Here is an 18010-nt window from a genome sequence, read left to right on the forward strand (position 1 = left end):
TTTTTGGGGGAGAATTGTCTCAAAATTGGATAATGGAAAAGGACTTTCAAGCGCCCAATTTAGAATATAACAATATTAAATTTAGAGTGCAAATGGAGGATATGAAAAAGGGAAATTGTGTACTGTATGTGCTTGATTGTTACGGCTAAACAAGTTGTCCACAGGTGTAGATTTATTAATATCAAACCACTTTCAAGAAAACACTGAAACATATTAAAAACAAACAAGTCTTTCATATATACAAAAACATTTATATGTTGCTTTCTGATTAAACCTCTAACCCTTTTATTTTTTACATATTTTATTTGTTTTTACTTATTTATTTTCCTTGAGACATCCATGCTCAGTCTGTAATTTGTACTGTTAATACTTAATCAACAACTTAATATAATAATGACCAGAATTTCTTTCTGAATAAAGATTAAAATACATAAATAAATAGCCTAAATAAATAAAAAGTGTTTATGAAAACGTCATTGACACACATTCCAACCCTCTTTTTTCTTCTTTTGTACCAGGTGGACATTGTATGTTAAGGGGTGTTTATTGTGGTTTCTATGACCTGATATTTGTGACTTAATTGACTTCACTTAAAAAAAAACACACACACACACACACACACACACACACACACACAGATAAATAAAAACATTCGATCACATGAGGTTTTTGGTTGTAATGGTGTATATTTAAACATCACCACATTTATACCTAATGGTATAATCATAGACGTCTGAATTATTATGTCACAATTGCTTTTACAGCAAGAAAGGTAGAAGCGGAAGGATACTACGACTAGTTTGAACCTCATGCGTTGCCGTACTCCAACGGCCACGTGACGTAAAAAGTTATAAATAGAGGTGCTGCACTCAATTGTTTCTTTGACAAACGGGCGGAGTGAGGAGTGACATGGCGTCGACAAGCCGGTGCGTAGCAACTTTAACCAAATATAACACCTCTTCCTTCTTCGTCTGTCGCTCTCGGAATTGAATTATGTAAAGTTATCGAGACAGGCATGACGAGAGAAGCTAGTGGTAGTTAAAAAAAAATATGACGCCCTTGTTCCTACCGTTGTACGATGCTTTGTGTTGGGTAGCGGCTACTTAGCTTAGCTAGCTGGTGAGATGTTGCCAGAAGTCACTATGTGTAAAACCGTTACATTGTGCTCGCGCGCTGTAGCTTCAGTTAACGTCACTTTTCATCGTAGACTTTGTTTCGCCGTCTCTCGAGCTCTTTTGCGGTTAGCAACATGATAACAGCTAGCGTAGTTTGAAGCTGAAACTTATGCTAACATATTAAAGTGTCGTGGACAGCAGCGATCGAAGCGTCTCTGGTTTCCTGCCGCTTGTAAACACAGTCAGTGATTTCAGTTCGTCTTGTCTGCTTTGAGCTTTTAACGCAACTTTAGTCAACTGAAGCTTCCCTGAAGTTTGTACACGGAGCGAGTAACAGTTAGACATTAGCATCAGTTGGGCTCACTAACTAATCATAAGTGTTTAGCTGCTTCTCTTTCCTCTTATCTGGTGTTTTGTTACAACCACTGTCAGGGGAATGTTTGTCTTATCAGTATGTAAATGTAAATGAGAGAGTAAAAGAGTGTTGATATGTCATTGATATGACGCATATGAGGTCATCTGTTTTGCTTCCGCCACATCATCGTGACCCTCTGGTTGTTGGCTTTAATCCAGGAGTCAACGTATTCATTTTATGATTTCATGAATACCTGATACATTTGATCAATTTGTCAACCGGTTGATCATCAATCAACAGTTTTAATAATAGTTTAATGAATTTATTTATTTTTGCAAAAATCCCAAATACTCTTGAGTTGTGAGACTTATGTTCTAAGTAATTCTAGATTTAATCGGGGTGGGAATTACCAGAGGATCCCCGATACTTGAGTCACGATTCAATAGTATTGCTATTTTAAATATGTCGCGATATGCTGAATATTGCGATAAAATGTATTGCGATTTATTACCTTTTTTCAACTTGAAATGATGTGCCCTTGTCAACATCTGTTTTATCTAATAAGATAAAATTTTCAGTCTGTTCGTCTCACGTAAGCCATTTTTTGGCAACAAAATCCATCTAGTGGACTGAAAAGGCAATTGATTATATTATTCTAGTAGGCTATTTAGAGTTTAATTTGTATTTGTAGTATTAATAAGTTATATAATTAATAAAACATTGATACTTGGGACTGTGTGACGATCCGCCACACAAAAATATCGTGATACGATGCTGTGTCGATTTTGTTTCCCCTCACCCCTAAGATTTTATATTTTCTGCATTTTGTCGATGTCAAGACCGAGGAGCTCTGACATTTTAAAGACTAAAAAAATAATGGAAAATATAATTGGCAGATTAGTCACTAACGATCATAGTTGTTAGCGGCAGTCCTAATTACAGCACTAAGGCTTCATAAGGACATGATGCTGTCACACTTTGCCTTTAGGTTGTTTGATGTTGTCTCTGGGCTGTTTACCCAGTTAATTATGGATTAATATTAGAGTGACCTGCTTTGATCTTTAATATCAGGATTCATATGTTTACTTTGCCCAAGCCAGTTTTGTGTCGTTTGCCTACTCGTCCAGTATTTCTTTTCAGCAACAAAAAGGGGGAGAGTAAAGTAAAAATGACACATCTAGGTTATGCAATATTTGCATTTAGATTTTCTTACCCATGCCAATTGTAATTGTCTTAAATTATGTTTTCAGTTGGTGTTTTCTCTTATGAGTGATCCCTAACAAGTCACGCTCCGCTGGCAGTCTGAATATTCATATTTTTTCCAGCTCTTGTAAATGTGACTGTAGCTGTAAAGCTTGTTTTGTGTCCTGGCCTCAGCATGAACTCTCCCCCACCCCATATTTTTCTCCCCTAACTTTTGTCCCTTTCTTGTCTTTTTCTTGCCTTTTGAACTGTTCGATGATTCAACTGTTGTTCTCCTCTTGTAGTGGAGATGGTCTGACCCTTCCCAGAGTTCAGTGTCCCAACCACCCTGATGCCATACTGGTAGAGGACTACAGAGCAGGGGACATGATTTGCCCCGAATGCGGCCTTGTAGTAGGTCGGTATATACACTATGAACACCGTGTGCACCTCTGCTTTGCTTTCAGTGTTTGAACACATTATTCCTCTGCGTTTTGGTTTCCTGTGCTTGTTTCTTTCGATGTACATCACACATTTGAACTCTGTCATACTCGGTTTATCAAAGTCATCAGCACACAGAGACTCTTGAGGCTGTGAGTCTCAGCACACCTCTTCCTGAACCTGTTTGCTTGGTTTTGAGGTCACGGTATTTGAAATGATTCTGCGTGTGGTGTGAACATCAGCTGAGTTGACAGGCTACATGAGCACACAGGTTCCCAAAGCGTGAAGCTAGATTCTGGAAAAACTAGCAGCAATAAATTCCTCTTTAGTGCCATTCAACCTGCCTCTAGATTCACAGCAGCACTGCCAGTGTTCTTCAGTTTTAATGTTGTATTCAGCTAGATCAGAAAAACATATTTTTTCATTTTGTCATGCAGAAACCATGTCTACCAACGACTTTCACCACCCCAATACAAGTGCACTAGATGGGGTAAAGATGAAAGAAAAGAAATTAACATCAGTTAAGCGTTAAACAAGTGATTAACAGCTATTTGTGCAATCCCAGCCTAGCCTAGTGTTTTAATCAACCTGTCATTTATCATCGAGGCACATACGGCACATAAAGGCAAAGATATAAAGTGTACGAGGCAAAAATTGAATCTGAACATGTGATGCAGACTGTAGGACAAAGCTGCAGGGAACACACAGTTCTCCTCTAATGAGCCTCCTGAGCAGAGACCAGGTCAGGTGGGAGACGGGAGACGCCAGCCGCTGTCTGATGCAAGCTGAAGTGCCCTCTGTTCCTGCTCCCATAGCTTTGGCTGCCCTCTAAGGAGATGAATGTCACTTTGTCTCGAGATGTGAGAAAGACTTATGGATAGTAGGAAAAAAAAAAAAACCCTAACAGGATTAAAATATCAGAAATCTAATCCTCGACCCTCCTGCACAGCTCCAAGAACAGACAGTTATGATAACTAGCGATATGCCCTGCCTTTGTCACACTGTTTATCTCCTGCACATCTCAGATTTGGTGCAATTTAATGTCTGAACATTTGTTTAGATCATATTTTATTTCTGCCTCACAACATACAGTGATAAGACAGTGAGAAACAATAGAAGTAAGGGATGATGTGTGACATGTTTGAGCTTGATTCAGAGCACAGTATTGTAGTTAATCTTAAAGGTTGTCGACGGAATAAATCACATAATATTTACAGTATTTGAGTCTTGGATGCTGGAAGATGTGTTTGCTTAAGGGAATTGTGTTGATATGGCACCATCTTCTGGTTAATTATTCTACAGGGATTTAATACAGCCAGACAGAAGAACACATTTGTAAATGCATTTTGTTTGTGTCTCCTCATTGTTTGGATGTCCAGGTGATCACAGAACTTGAAAGAACTGTCACTTCTATCAAGCTACCGTGTCCTATTTCTGAAATTGGCTCTTCAGTGTTTGTTGTTAGCTTTCACTTCTCCTGTTTCAGTCCAGGAAGGAAGAAAAAAAAACTTGTTTTGGAGCAACAGGTGCAGCCATCAATGCACGAGATTGAAAAGCTGAAATTTAAAAAAGGGAACCAAGACGAATGTTGGTTGAAAGTGAAATGAATTTGGTGTGAATGTGGGGCGTCTTAAAAAGTATTCAAACCAAAACTAAAGGACTGATTGTATAAAAAAATGTACATTTCTTCTTTTAAGGGTGTCATTTTTTTAATTCAGTCAAGGCTTAGTTCACACGTACATGGGTATTTTTGTAAACCGTAACTTTTTCTAGGGGGTTTGACCTTTCCTCCACATACAAGCTGCGTTTTCGGTTGCTAGAAAAGGATCCTTTCCAGGGTAAAGATGTTCAGAAGTTCCCTTTTCAGTGTTGAAAGGGAAAACTGAGTTTTTGGCTCGTGATGTCAGAGCGTGCACCATTATCTCCCTTGTGAGGCGTCACAAATGAGGTGACATTTCGTGCAGTTGCAGACGTGACCAAAATAGTGCTGGTTTCAACCTTGCTTACATGGCTTTTTACATGTTTACACAGAAGTGTACAGTTACTCTTCCACTATATTTAGGAACAGAGGCACTGTGATGGCCCATTGCAGCCCGGTAGCTTTACAGTAATTGCTTTTTTCAGGCATCTGATTGGCCAATATCATTGTCTTCTTTGTGTGAATCTTTCATATCGCCAGCTGTGGGTTTAGCATGCTCTTGATAGTGCTTCAGTTGTGTTACAGTGTTTGTGTAGATGGGATTTTTTTGAGAATGAAGGAGGAAATAACTTGGACTAGGTTAAAGTTTGGATGTATTTTACTTTTAATACTAACTACATTTTCTTTCGTTCCTCATGTTGGTGCTTCGGCTAAAAACCATGTCACTAGTCTTAAAGATTAAAATAGGGGCACTCCATCAGAAATATTGTATTAACTCTACATGGAAAGGAGCCTAAATGTTGTATTTGGGCAACAAATATATGAAGTCAAGCTTGTTACATTGACGGATTAAGAAATTAATCTTTCCATATTAATGAACCATATTTAGGTTTATTTCTAATTTATTTAATTCTCTTCAGGTGATCGTGTAATCGATGTAGGCTCAGAGTGGAGGACATTCTCCAACGAGAAAGCCCTCAAAGATCCATCCAGAGTGGGAGACGCCCAGAACCCACTGCTCAACGGAGGCGACCTAACCACCATGATCAGCAAGGTATGAGGCGGTTGTGCTCGTTGTTCAGTTAAATTAAATTAGCCTTGTTGTCTGCATTTTTTTCCCAAATTACAGTTGTCCCAAGGTGCTGGTATTTTCAGCTCAAATGATTGGAAGGTTTTCAGAAGATATTTAAGCAACTTTGGTTTCCAGACTATTTAAGTGAGGGCTTAATTTACAGCACAAAGGAAGTGCGTCAACCATTGCGCAACCAAAACAGGTCGAGAACAGCGCTTTTGTTTTTCCTGGTAACTATCCTGAGTCACCAAAGAGTATCAAGAAACATTAGTGTAACTGTCTGTGAATGTCTACTGCAACCACAGTAAATCACGTCCTCAAAACTTCTTGTGTCATCTTTTGGAGTATGTCTTTAGTGAGTTTTACAGGTAAACATCCTCTGTTTCCTCCACAGGGAACTGGCGCTGCTAGTTTTGATGAATTCGGCAACTCCAAGTACCAGAACCGACGGACCATGAGCAGCTCTGACCGGGCCATGCTCAACGCCTTTAAAGAAATCAGCACCATGGCTGATCGCATCAACCTGCCAAGAAACATCATAGTAAGTAAAAAACAATTCTGAAACCTGATTCCGTAATGTGCTTTTGGAAAGATTTTCCTAAAAGTGAAGCTAAGCAGTCAAAAAATGCTGTACCACTTTAAAGAGCCATGTCACGTCACACTGAACACAAATGAAAGCCATGCATGTATGGGCAAAACATAGTGAGCAAGGAAACAAAAGAAATGAAGCTGAACTTCATGTGGTTAATTATGTAATTCTGTGGTCCGTCATTGAAGTGGAAACTAAACTGCAGACTGAAGTTTATGTGTGTGGGTTGAAGACACGTTCATCTGCATGTTCCTGTGTAAAAGGGGTTTACAACGTCTGCAGATGTGTTCATTTAGCTCGAGACGTTGCCTCAATAATCTACATGATGATGGAAATGGTTATTCATCAAATAAAAAAGACAAAAACAGACTTAAAATGTGAATATAAGAGCCACATATGCAGACAAAGAGCCACACGTTAGCCTCACTTATACTCTCAACGTTCAACGCTCAACGTATCTACTCAACGTTAGGTGAAGACAGTGTGTGGACCCTTTATCCAAGTGTGAAACTACTTAAAAAGTAATCAACAAATTACGTGGTATTGAAGTGGTGCATAGACTCTTACATACTGATTCCCAGTACAGCATTTTAGGTATTATTGGAGGCATTTTCAATACTGATACCAGTATCGAAATAACTGTTTTACATAGACGTTCATTATTTGCTTTACAAAAACTTAACAAAAACACTTTATTTTGGGTTCATGAAGACATGCACTATTTAATCCCCTTTGAAAAAAAACTTAAAACATGATTAAATTTGTGGAGACTGTCTTTAAGACTTTTTTTAAGAGGATTGCTTTTTTTCTGATAAAACTGTTTTTGCTCTGCAGGACAGAACAAACAACTTATTCAAGCAGGTTTATGAACAGAAGAGCCTGAAGGGGCGAGCCAACGATGCCATTGCTTCGGCCTGCCTCTACATCGCCTGCAGACAAGAAGGTGTGCCGAGAACATTCAAAGGTCAGAATAAAACATTTTATTTTCTTACAAGAGTTTGAGCTATCTGCACAAAATCGATGATGCTTCTTAATGAATTGTAACAGGTAACGTAGGTCTGAATTTTAAGAAATGTCCATTAAATTCATGTGTGGCGGCCAAAAATTATTCACCTACTTGATTTTTTTTTAGTTTCTCATGTTAAATAAGATAGGAAGTTATGGTTTGCTGAATTATTTATAAATATTCTCTCAACTCAGTATCGATGGACTGTCTGACTGGTAAATTTGTCTTCATTTTCAGACAGTACAGAAAAACATGTTGCATATATGATACTGTTACGTTGATATACAACATATTCTTTGAAAACTGCTCTCACCTTTTCCTGGAAAAGTCACACACACACAACATCCCTGTAAGTGTTTCTCAATGGGATTAATCTGTGGTGTGTAGTATGCCACCATCAATGAAAGGCAGTTTAACTCCTGTCCCTTTGGTCTCAAAGAAGAAAACATCACAAACACATTATCAGGGGTGTATAGGTACACAGAATTCATGATTTGGTTCATAACCCAGGATAGGAGTCGTGGTTTAGTGCAAATTCGGTACTGTTGTTTCTTTAGACAGATAGACATATTCTCTTGCTGGGGACTGAGGAAACAGTTTGCACACCGCCTACTTTGATATCTATTTTAATTATAAAAATGAGGAACATTTCAAACACTTCTGTATTACACTGTACGAACACTGAACAAACGCTTTCTCTGAAGGCAACAGGACACATCAGGCTATTAAACTGAGAAGCACCTCTTATGAGATGAAACTGAAAATACCAAAATACATAGAAAAATAAAAAATAGAACTTGTGCATTAGGAGTCCCTACTTTTTATACAACTAAAGGATACACGATTGGTGAACTTGGTCTTGTGTAATTTTACTGTGGCAGTCACAGTAGAGAGTCACATCTCTTCGATGTCACTCCATCTAAATGAGTTCCTCCCCCCAATCCCCTTTCCCTCCCTCCCTCCACAGAGATCTGCGCCGTCTCTCGGATTTCCAAGAAGGAGATCGGCCGGTGCTTCAAGCTGATCCTGAAGGCGCTGGAGACCAGCGTGGATCTCATCACCACCGGAGACTTCATGTCCCGCTTCTGCTCAAACCTCGGCCTGCCCAAACAGGTGCAGATGGCGGCCACCTTCATCGCCAGGAAGGCGGTGGAGCTCGACCTGGTGCCCGGCAGGAGCCCCATCTCAGTGGCTGCAGCAGCCATCTACATGGCCTCGCAGGCCTCCGCAGAGAAGAAGACCCAGAAAGGTACGAGACAGTGCTGTAATAAGAAAATATGTATTTCTAAGGATCTTAAGTTTTTCCAAATGGATCAAAAAAGTAGAATTCTGTCAGATTTTATTCCCACTTTGTTTGAATTTTTGAGCTACAAAAAAGTTAGTTTTTAAAACGCAGTAAGTTTCAGATTCTACACGATTCACTAATTGACCTTTATGCTTCCACAGAAATCGGAGACATTGCCGGCGTCGCAGACGTTACGATCAGACAGTCTTATCGACTCATCTACCCACGCGCTGCAGAACTCTTCCCTCCAGACTTCAAATTCGACACACCTGTCGACAAGCTGCCCCAACTGTGAAGACTTGATCCCGACACAGTGACGATATTTTTCTGCTGTACTTACAGGACTTTACTCTCCTTTTTTAAAAAATCTTTTTTGTGTTGGATTTGGAAGATTTATCTGCTCCCTCCTAAGACGTCGAGCCTTCGTCACGGTGCTCCCTCGCAGGAATAAAAACGGACACATTCCAGTGCTTAAATAAACAGCTTTGCAGACTGTACTTACAGTATTTCATTTGCTTGTATATACTGTATCATGTATATATGTCCAAGTGGGAAAAAATGTAATTGATGCTTGCAATTTTAGGCCGGTTTCATACTGTATACATAAAACTTTGTTTTTGTAGAAAAATGACCTGGTTCTATTTTGTTAGTTTGTTTGAATTGTTCTAAGTAATTTAAAAAAAAAAAAAAATGAAATAAAAGACTTTCAGTAAAGCATGGTAATCAGCTCATGGTTTGAATAATATTAAACATTTGTTTACATAAAACCTGTTTTACTATCCAATCTTTTATAGAATGAATGTCTTTAAAAGAAAAAATTCCACAGCCTCAGTGAGCCATAAAGGTCCGGTGTGGGGGATTTAGTGACGCCTAGGGAGAGGTTGCAGATCCAAAACTTCTTGCGTGTGTCAGGCATTCAAGAGAACTGTTGCTGATGTAGAGCCAGTGTTTGATTTGTCCGTTCTGGGCTACTGTACGGACTCCATAGACAAGGACCCGGTTTGAACGGAGATTTAAACAGCTCATTCTGAGATAACGAAAACAATTCTTATTTTTGTGTGATTAAAACTGATAAAAACAGTGATTATATTCCATTTCTGCCAACAGATGTCGCTAAATCCTGCACACTGGACCTTTTTTTAAATGCGTCAAAACTTAAAATAGTATTCCACAAATAAAAGCAAAGTCACTATTACAAATGTTTAATTTGTGCATTCATGATGGGCAACAAACGATTGCAGAAATGCCTTGTCTTTTTTTTTTTAAACACCGGGGTGAACAGTTAACAGTTGTGTGACTCGTATTGGTGTACCATCCATAAAGTTTTCATCTGCTCTGGCGACAACATGCACAAGCAAAGAATAAAAAAAAAAAAAAAACTTTGTACAATCTATTTTCATCATTAAGAAATGTAGATAATTAAAAACTATTGATAAAATTAGTGCTTTCAGCTTAATTGTGTACATACAGTATGTATATATAATATACCCTGCCCTCCCCTGTAGTGATTGAAATCAACAGGTCTCCGACATTTGAGTCGGTTTATATACGACATGCAAACTGACGAGAGTGTCATCGGCTGGTTCCTCTGCGTCAGACTGAGACATGTAACTGATCACAGAACAGTGTGGGAAGCGTTTCAACTGCATTTTGACGGAAACCTCGAAAAGATGAGGTTCATATGTTCCCAAAACAATAACATCTTCATCTGTCAGCCCATCATCAGATTGTTTTAAACCATGAGAAGTTGTTTGTCTGCTGCTTCAAGAGGGACAGGATCAATTTGGTTTTGGTAGCTTTTAACTGTGCGACTCACTTAGTGTTTGTACTTAGACTGAGGTAACGAGAAAACATGCTGTCAGGTTCACAACCAACTGTCAATGAGGAATAAAACACCCAAAAAACTTGAAGTGAAATCCAGCTGAACTCAGGTATGAAAACATTATTGCTCCAAAAGATGCTGCTTTAGATCTTTAACTGAGCTCAGCTGAATATCAACCCCAAGCTACAGAGCCACTAGAGGGCATCAGACAGAAATATTTAATATTTCATCACTTCTTCTGGTCTTAGTCATCAGCTCATTTCAAATAAAACTAAGATGCTGGTTAATTCATCAGCTTAAGTAGCATTAACACTGGATGGACTGCCTTTTTACACTAGAGAGTCATTATTATTAACCTGTTGGTTCTTGTGTGCAGACATGGAAGCAACATGAGAGAGAAAAGAGTTATTAACAGGTTGTGAACAAAGATCAAGCCCCGAGACAAAAACAGAAATGTAGTGTTACTTTGATTTCAAGTCAAGAAGCAGCAGTAGTAGTCAAGATGGTTGTTGTAGTTGACCGCTCAGTGAGAACGCTTTGAGCACTTCAAACTCACTGAACACCCGGCAGAAATGTCAAACTTTACAGTGAGATAAAATGTCCATATAAGGATAGCTCGGGTCGTTTGAAGTGGGGTTGTATGGGGTACTTATCCATAGTCAGTGAATTATACTTGTAACATACTGCTGTTGTTAAGGGCAGCAGCGAAACGTATTTTAACCACCTAAGAAAAATCATTATTTAGAGTATTTTCATCACTTAACCTTGCTGTCAGATGGTGATTTCCAACTGCAACTGAAGGTGCCAGACTCCATTGAGAAAAACAGCAATTTAACAGCAGGGATTACAGGAGCTGCTGGTCGACTGCTGCCTCGATTGGTTCCTTTGCTTGTGTCATCGTGTGACTTTGGCATGTTAAAGTGATAGTTTGGATTCACCAAAGTCGCACAATAACACAAACTAACTAACCAATCAAGGCAGCAGTAGACCAGCAGCTCCTGTGATCAGTTAGCTAAAATGACTGATTTGTCAATGGAGTCTGGTGGCTGTGACGAGAGTTAGGTTTACCTTCAGTTCCCCGTCAGAAAGGGCTGTGTGATGGCAGGTAAAGCTGTGAAAATATTTTAAATGTAGCGTACACTTTGAATAAGGTGTCTTACAACCTACATTTGCAGCTGCCCACGTCCACAGCAGTGCATTGCTTATCTTCTGTTACCCACTCTACGTAATACACTGACTACAGATAAGTACCTCATACAGCCCCGCCTTTAAAAAATCTGAACCATTCCTTTAACCTATGACGAGGGCTTTGCAAATAAAGAATGAAAAAGCACAACAATAAAATATACGACTGAATATAATCTGTACAGATCAATAAACTGAAGACAGTGACACTGAATAACATGATTGTGATGTTGCCGTCTTCTCAAGAGTTCATATGAAAAACATTCTCAGTGGTCAGACAATGGACACGACGACGACGTGTGCAGGAGGACAAAGCATCCCTCCTCCTTCACTCTCCAACAACAGAGTTTCATTTGTTTTTTCTTAATAAAAAAAAAAAAAAAAGTTCTTCATGTGGATTAAAAAATAAGTGGGGGTCCTCTGGAGGCTTCTGGACTTTCTCCTCAATGGCACAGAGTTTTTGCCCGAAGGCTCGGGGAGCCGCGTTCGTTGCTCCTCCTCAACATTTTGGGCAAGGAAGAGTTTTAAAAATGATGTGAGCTACAGTCTTTGCTGTGTTGGTTCACAGTGTGTGTATGTGTGTGTGTGTGTGTGTGTGTGTGTGTGTAGACGGGGGTCAGGGGAAGCTAACACCAGTCGGCAATGTAATCAAAGTCAGAGAACATGTCCTGCTCGTCGGAGTTCAGCGGTCGGGGTTCCCTGGGCGGGGTTAAGATCGGAGCCTCTGAGGTAAATTCATCGTCGAAGTTGCTGACGTCGTTGGCGCCCTGAATAGTCGGCACGAACGGCGGCTTCACCTTCTTAGCCAACAGTCCGTTCCAATCCATGTTCTGCCAACAAACAGAGACGGTCACATTAGTGTTTTGTTTTGAAATTACAAAGTGATCGTGCAAATTGTGTTTTATTCCTTACCCTGAAGAATAGATGTTTCTTAACCTCCTCTGCGTCCCTTTCTCCTGCTCCCAGTCGTCGTTCTGGACTCCTCCTCAAGAGCTGAGCACAAGGAGGAGCATAAAACACAGTAAATATTAAAAGTAGTCTCACTCACAGGATGTAGATTGAGCATATGAGCCTGCTGTTGCAGACAGAGGTTTCCTCCACTTCTGCCATGTTACAGTTTTCAAACCCCCGTCACTACACGAAACTAGTCTCACATAGCCAGACCTATCTCCACACTTTGTTTTAGCCATAGATACAGAATGAATAGAGAGGACACTGACCTATTTGCCATGGACATTTGATTATCATAGCTATATCTTTGGAAACTAGTTTCGCCTTTCATCCAAGAAGCTCCTTCAACTCTAAATGACTAGTGCGGAGTTGCAGGTTTTAAACTCTGTGTAGGTGCTAGAAGCTTCTTGAGATGAGAGGCCAAAAGTCTTCAAGAAACACAAGCAAGTCCAGTTGCCTACGATATAGCACTTATGATTACCATGACCTGGAGGACTGACAATCTTCACTGACAAGACCTTTGAACAGATACTGCTGATCGCTGGTGGCAGACAACAAGCATTAGTGGGGCTGTAAAGAGTGTCATACTCACTAGTTTGAGAACTCTGTTTTAGCCTACTGTCCACATTAAAGGCCTGTGTCCATGTAGCCTTCTTCTTCAGCAGATAAGTAGTGGCAGAGCACCAATACTCAGCGGCAACACTCTGGTCCCATGCTTTTCTGTCTTTGTTGTGATCATTTCATACAGCTCTGGACAGACAGTAGCTAAAGGAGCACCAGTGCCTTTCTGAAAAGTGGAGAGATTTTCAACTACAAGCGCTGGGAGCAGCCTCACAAAACAGCTAGAGCACTCTGAAAAAAGATGCTGGGCGCTGCTCTATTTCTCTAGGCTGCTGCATACACTCTCTTCTCATTGGGAACAATTGACAAAAAAAAGAAAAGAAAAGACACCACGTGGTGACAGGCCCTTAGCAAGCGTTTTCATTTACTGAATAAAATTTGATGACTTAGAAATAGAAATCTGGAGGCAATTGGGGCGCCAAGTAGCTCACCTAGTAGAGCAGATGCCCCAGAAATAATCTTAATATACAAAGGCTACATCATTGCTGCAAGTTTTGCCTGTATCCTTTGCTGCAAGTCATCCTCTCTCTCTTCCCCCTTCATGCTACTACTGTCCCATCAAATAAAGACCAAAAAGCCCCAGAAATAATCTTAATAATAAAAAAGAGATATGAGGCAATTAAATCCAGAAATCCTCTACAGCTCAACATCAACTATTAATGGCCAACTTGCTGAAAACAACAACCTTATGGCTAACCCCTTGAATGTGGGATTTAGGGCTGACCCAAAAAATTCGAAGCTTCAAAGCTTTGTTTGATGGCACGGGATTCGATTGTGGGGGAAAAAAAAAAAAATTGAATATTAGGCCTTTTTTTCCTCCCGTTTTTTGGGGAGACCTTGAACGCAACACTAATCATGCCGTCCATTTACGGTTGTTTTTTCCCCTTTAGCCATATAAACTCAAAGAACGAGAAGCAATATCTGTTAGGCATATAAGATTTCATGTTCCAGTTCCAGTTTGTGTTTTTAATTGATTGATTGTTTTTGGTTGGTTATTAAAAAACCCCCATCTCCGACAAGGAAATAGAAAGCCCGACGTGCAATGAATGGAGACCTATTATCCTGCTTGAACACAGACGATTAAATTCTTTCAACAGTGTGACTCAAAATAATGACGAAATAGATTTTACTGATGTAAAATAATATGCTGATGGTGACATTTTCCACCGGTCCACTGCGCTCTGAGGGCCGAATTCACAAAGAATGAACTGCAGCCGCTGATAGCACCTTGAATTGCACTTCATTTGCACCCGCAGTTTGCTCCGTTTTAACGTCCTATTCACAAAGGATATTGCGCTAATGATATACCAGCGCAAACACGCCCACAAAGTTTGGCAGCTGAGTGCAGTTTGCCCCTGATTTGCCCCTGATTGCAATAAGCCACACATGGCAAAGTATAAATGCTGGCTTTGCGCCAAGAACACCGTGGCAGAACAATGGCAGACTTTGTTTGGCAAAGTACTGAATACTGTATACCCTCATGTAGTGATGTCTGCTGGTGAGTCAGTCTAACAGTGTCGGATGGGTTGAGGCTGTGGATTTGACCAAGTTTGACCACTTTATCACTATTCCCTCTCACTTGTAGCTGTTTTTTCGTTATCTTTTGAATTTAATATGAATTATGGAACCGTTTTTGTTCACGTTTGTTTCCCCCGTTTCGTAAAATAAATTATTGAAAGTTGCTTTTGAAGTGCGTGACAGAAGTGCGTTTTGAGAACGACCGCAGACTGTCACCTGTTCAACGCATCAATATCTGCGGATGCCATAAAAGTAATGATTATAATAATAATAATGTCAAAATATTATTTACAGACTGATTTAACAGACGATCACTGCTGCCACGATCACTGGAAAGTCTGGGCGAGAGGCTTCCACAGAGGAGCGCCCAGTTTGCGCCAGCTTTCTAAAGATGTTGTTCACTTCACTCAAACTGCGTGTGAATATTAGCGCTGGTGTTAGTGAATTAGACGTTGTTTATCAATGAGGCTCATTTGCATAGAGAGGGGCAATTTTTGCACCAAATATATGCATATTACCTCATTTCAATACGTGCAAATAACACCGGAGCACCGAGACACAATCTGCTTGGCAGCGCAGTTAGTGGAGCATTTTGCCCTCTGCGCGTGCTTTGTTAATTAGACGGTATCTGTTTGCTCCATTTTTACCGGTTTAGCGGCCGCAAAAGCCACGCAATCCTTTTGTGAATTCAGCCCTGAGTCTGGTGTCAGTGACACATGCTGCTCTGAGTCGCGCATCTGTCTGCTTGCGCTGCAGTGCGCCGAGGGTTTTAATTAAACTAAATTATCAGCAACCAGAAGTGCTTTTTCGTTTGTGAATATTTTTATCTTAATTCTAGGGTTGCAAGAAACTACGCTTTCACCATAATTTTTAAGTTATTAACTTTTTTGGACTTTTTTTTTCGCTCAGCCCCCACCCCGAGTGGCAGTCCGAGTGTGTCTACCTACACATCGTTGTTTGCAATAGTCGTGAGGAGGAAAATAAATTATACATTCATGGATACTTTTTGTCAAAGCTTGAATGCCAAGAAAATTTAATACTTCATAAAATCGCGATTAAGACTTTTTAATACTTTTTAAGGGCCTTAATTTTCCAACATTTGATTTATCAACTTTTAATACTTTTTAAGACCCCCCGGACACCCTGTCATTATTGAAAACCTTACCCTGGTGAGTTCACGAGTTTGCTGCAGGTTGGTTTGTTCTATGAAATGTTAGCCTGCTACAATAATTTCAGTGTCAACAGTACACATGAAAAGGGCTGCCACTCTTCTCTGGCCATTGTCTTTTGCAGGGTTTTAGCCATTTTAATGACAGTGCTCGCCTCCCCATGTGCAAATGTTCCACCAAAGCAAGTTCCCTTCCAACACTATTTTGCAAGAGCACTGTCGCTGCATCCTGGGTTTAGTGCTGCCCAAAACTTATGTGATAAAGAAGTACAACACAGTGTTTTTAGCTTTACTGTTCAGTTAAAGTTTCAGCCAGACCTTCTCCAGCACTGGCACAGCGCTAACACAAATTGTGGAGATAAGTCTGGCTATGTGAGGCTAATATCAAGGTGATGCACAACCAGGAACACACACACCATTTACTGGGTGAAATCCTCTCATTCTCTACACAGTGAGGATTCATCAGGAGGGAAATACAAGCAGAGTCTGAATGTGTGATTATTCAGTTGTTTAGAATTTCTTCCTTTTCATTCTATCTCTACACACCCTTCTCATGATGGAGATGGCCTCTGTCGAGAGGAACCGTGGGTAGCGGACTTCATCGTTGACAATGCTGTCAAACACCTCCTCCTCATCGTCTCCGGGGAAGGGCGACTGAAAAGAGACGTGCCAAGATGAAAAAGTTGGAGACATGACAAGTGCAGCTGAATGTGAATCACTGATATTCAGCATGAATTAAAGGCATGATAATGTGCAGCTATGTAACATTACTGGATGTTTTGTAAAATCATCTATGAATCACTGATCATAATGAAAACCTGCACTCACCTCCCCAACCAGCATCTCAAAGATGAGGACACCCAGCCCCCACCAGTCCACAGCGCGAGTGTACGACGTCTCAGTCAAAACCTCAGGCGCTAGAAACTCTGGCGTGCCACAGAACGTGCTGGTGCGGTCCCTGAAACCCATTCCTGAAAGCAACACACATGCAGTTTAATAAAGGACCAGACCTCCTAAAACTATCAACACCTTCCTATTAGGGCTGGGCCATATTGACAAAAATTCATATCTCTGTATTTTCTACGAAATATGCTACATGTTCAGCTGCAGGTCAAAGCCACATTTGAGATGTCACAAGCGCTTTTATAAAAACAGACTGTGATCAAAATAAAATGCAAAGACAGGGATTTTATTCCTGTTTGAAAATATGCAGCTGCAAAACATGTAAATGAAAATGATATAAAATAAACAGCAGGGCTGTAAGTTAACGTTTTTGCACACAGCACTGGAGCTACAGAGGTTTAAAGGTTTGCAGCACAGGACACAAAACTATGTCTAGACCTAAATCCATTGTAGTTTGAAACAATTAATCTTTGCGGGGGGAGTTAAGTTAAGTTTTTCATGGCCTTTCAAATGAATCTAGTGCTGGAAAATGATTTTAATCTTTTCATTTATTTAGGCTATTAATCTTATTTATGCACAGAACATCACCAGTGAGGCTGAGGGAGAAAAGGAGCCAGAGACACTTTGTCCGCGTTATATACGTCTTGTATATGAAACCTCCGTGTTTTTAAGCACATCTGTTGCTTTCATCCAGGCGCTGTCTCACTGTCACACATTAGACTACAACTACCAATAGGAACAGCAATGTGCCATGATCCACCTCACACACAAAGTAGCAGCGCAGCACTGGATTCAAAGTCAGAGATTCGGCCGAATATATTCGGTTACCGAATATATTCGGCCGAATACTGCAAAAAAAACACACATTCGGTATTCGGTGGAATAAGTTAAAAGCAAGGCCGAATAACAGTGGCGTGTTTTGATAATGCAATCAAACAGCGTGCCGTGACGGGTGGAGTAAAATGTCGGCAGTGTGGCGATCCATCCGTCACTGCACTCGCATTTGCGACTAAAAATAGTTTTGAGCGAGCAAAATAGGCTTAAATCATTCAGCACGCTGTGCGAGTACAGATTTCAACCAGCAGCAGAAACGAAAGGCGAATCCCACCGATTGTGGGTTGAACGGGGGTCACAGACACAGACAGTAATGTATTCCTG

The 18010-nt window shown here is 40.3% G+C and overlaps 2 protein-coding genes across 2 annotated transcripts in view; one reads left to right on the forward strand and one right to left on the reverse strand.

Moving 5' to 3' along the window:
* The first annotated feature begins 859 nt into the window (after positions 1–859).
* gtf2b (general transcription factor IIB) lies at positions 860–9451 on the forward strand. The gene is made up of 7 exons (XM_050074587.1): positions 860–926; positions 2958–3070; positions 5653–5786; positions 6199–6345; positions 7228–7357; positions 8367–8648; positions 8846–9451. Exons 1-7 carry the CDS (start codon positions 910–912, stop codon positions 8977–8979), a joined length of 957 nt encoding a protein of 318 aa, XP_049930544.1. The 5' UTR covers positions 860–909; the 3' UTR covers positions 8980–9451.
* Positions 9452–12056: 2605 nt separating this feature from the next.
* pkn2a (protein kinase N2a) overlaps positions 12057–18010 on the reverse strand; it is a 38554-nt gene continuing 32600 nt past the window's right edge. The window contains exons 20-23 of the mRNA XM_050074586.1: positions 16778–16920; positions 16496–16603; positions 12604–12684; positions 12057–12521 (exon numbers count right to left, since the gene is read on the reverse strand). Coding sequence (XP_049930543.1) covers positions 12318–12521; positions 12604–12684; positions 16496–16603; positions 16778–16920 — 536 coding nt within the window. The 3' untranslated portion in view covers positions 12057–12317. The remainder of the gene's footprint in view (positions 12522–12603; positions 12685–16495; positions 16604–16777; positions 16921–18010) is intronic.

Source organism: Epinephelus moara, chromosome 21 (genome assembly GCF_006386435.1).
Source record: "Epinephelus moara isolate mb chromosome 21, YSFRI_EMoa_1.0, whole genome shotgun sequence".
Lineage (NCBI taxonomy): Eukaryota > Metazoa > Chordata > Actinopteri > Perciformes > Serranidae > Epinephelus > Epinephelus moara.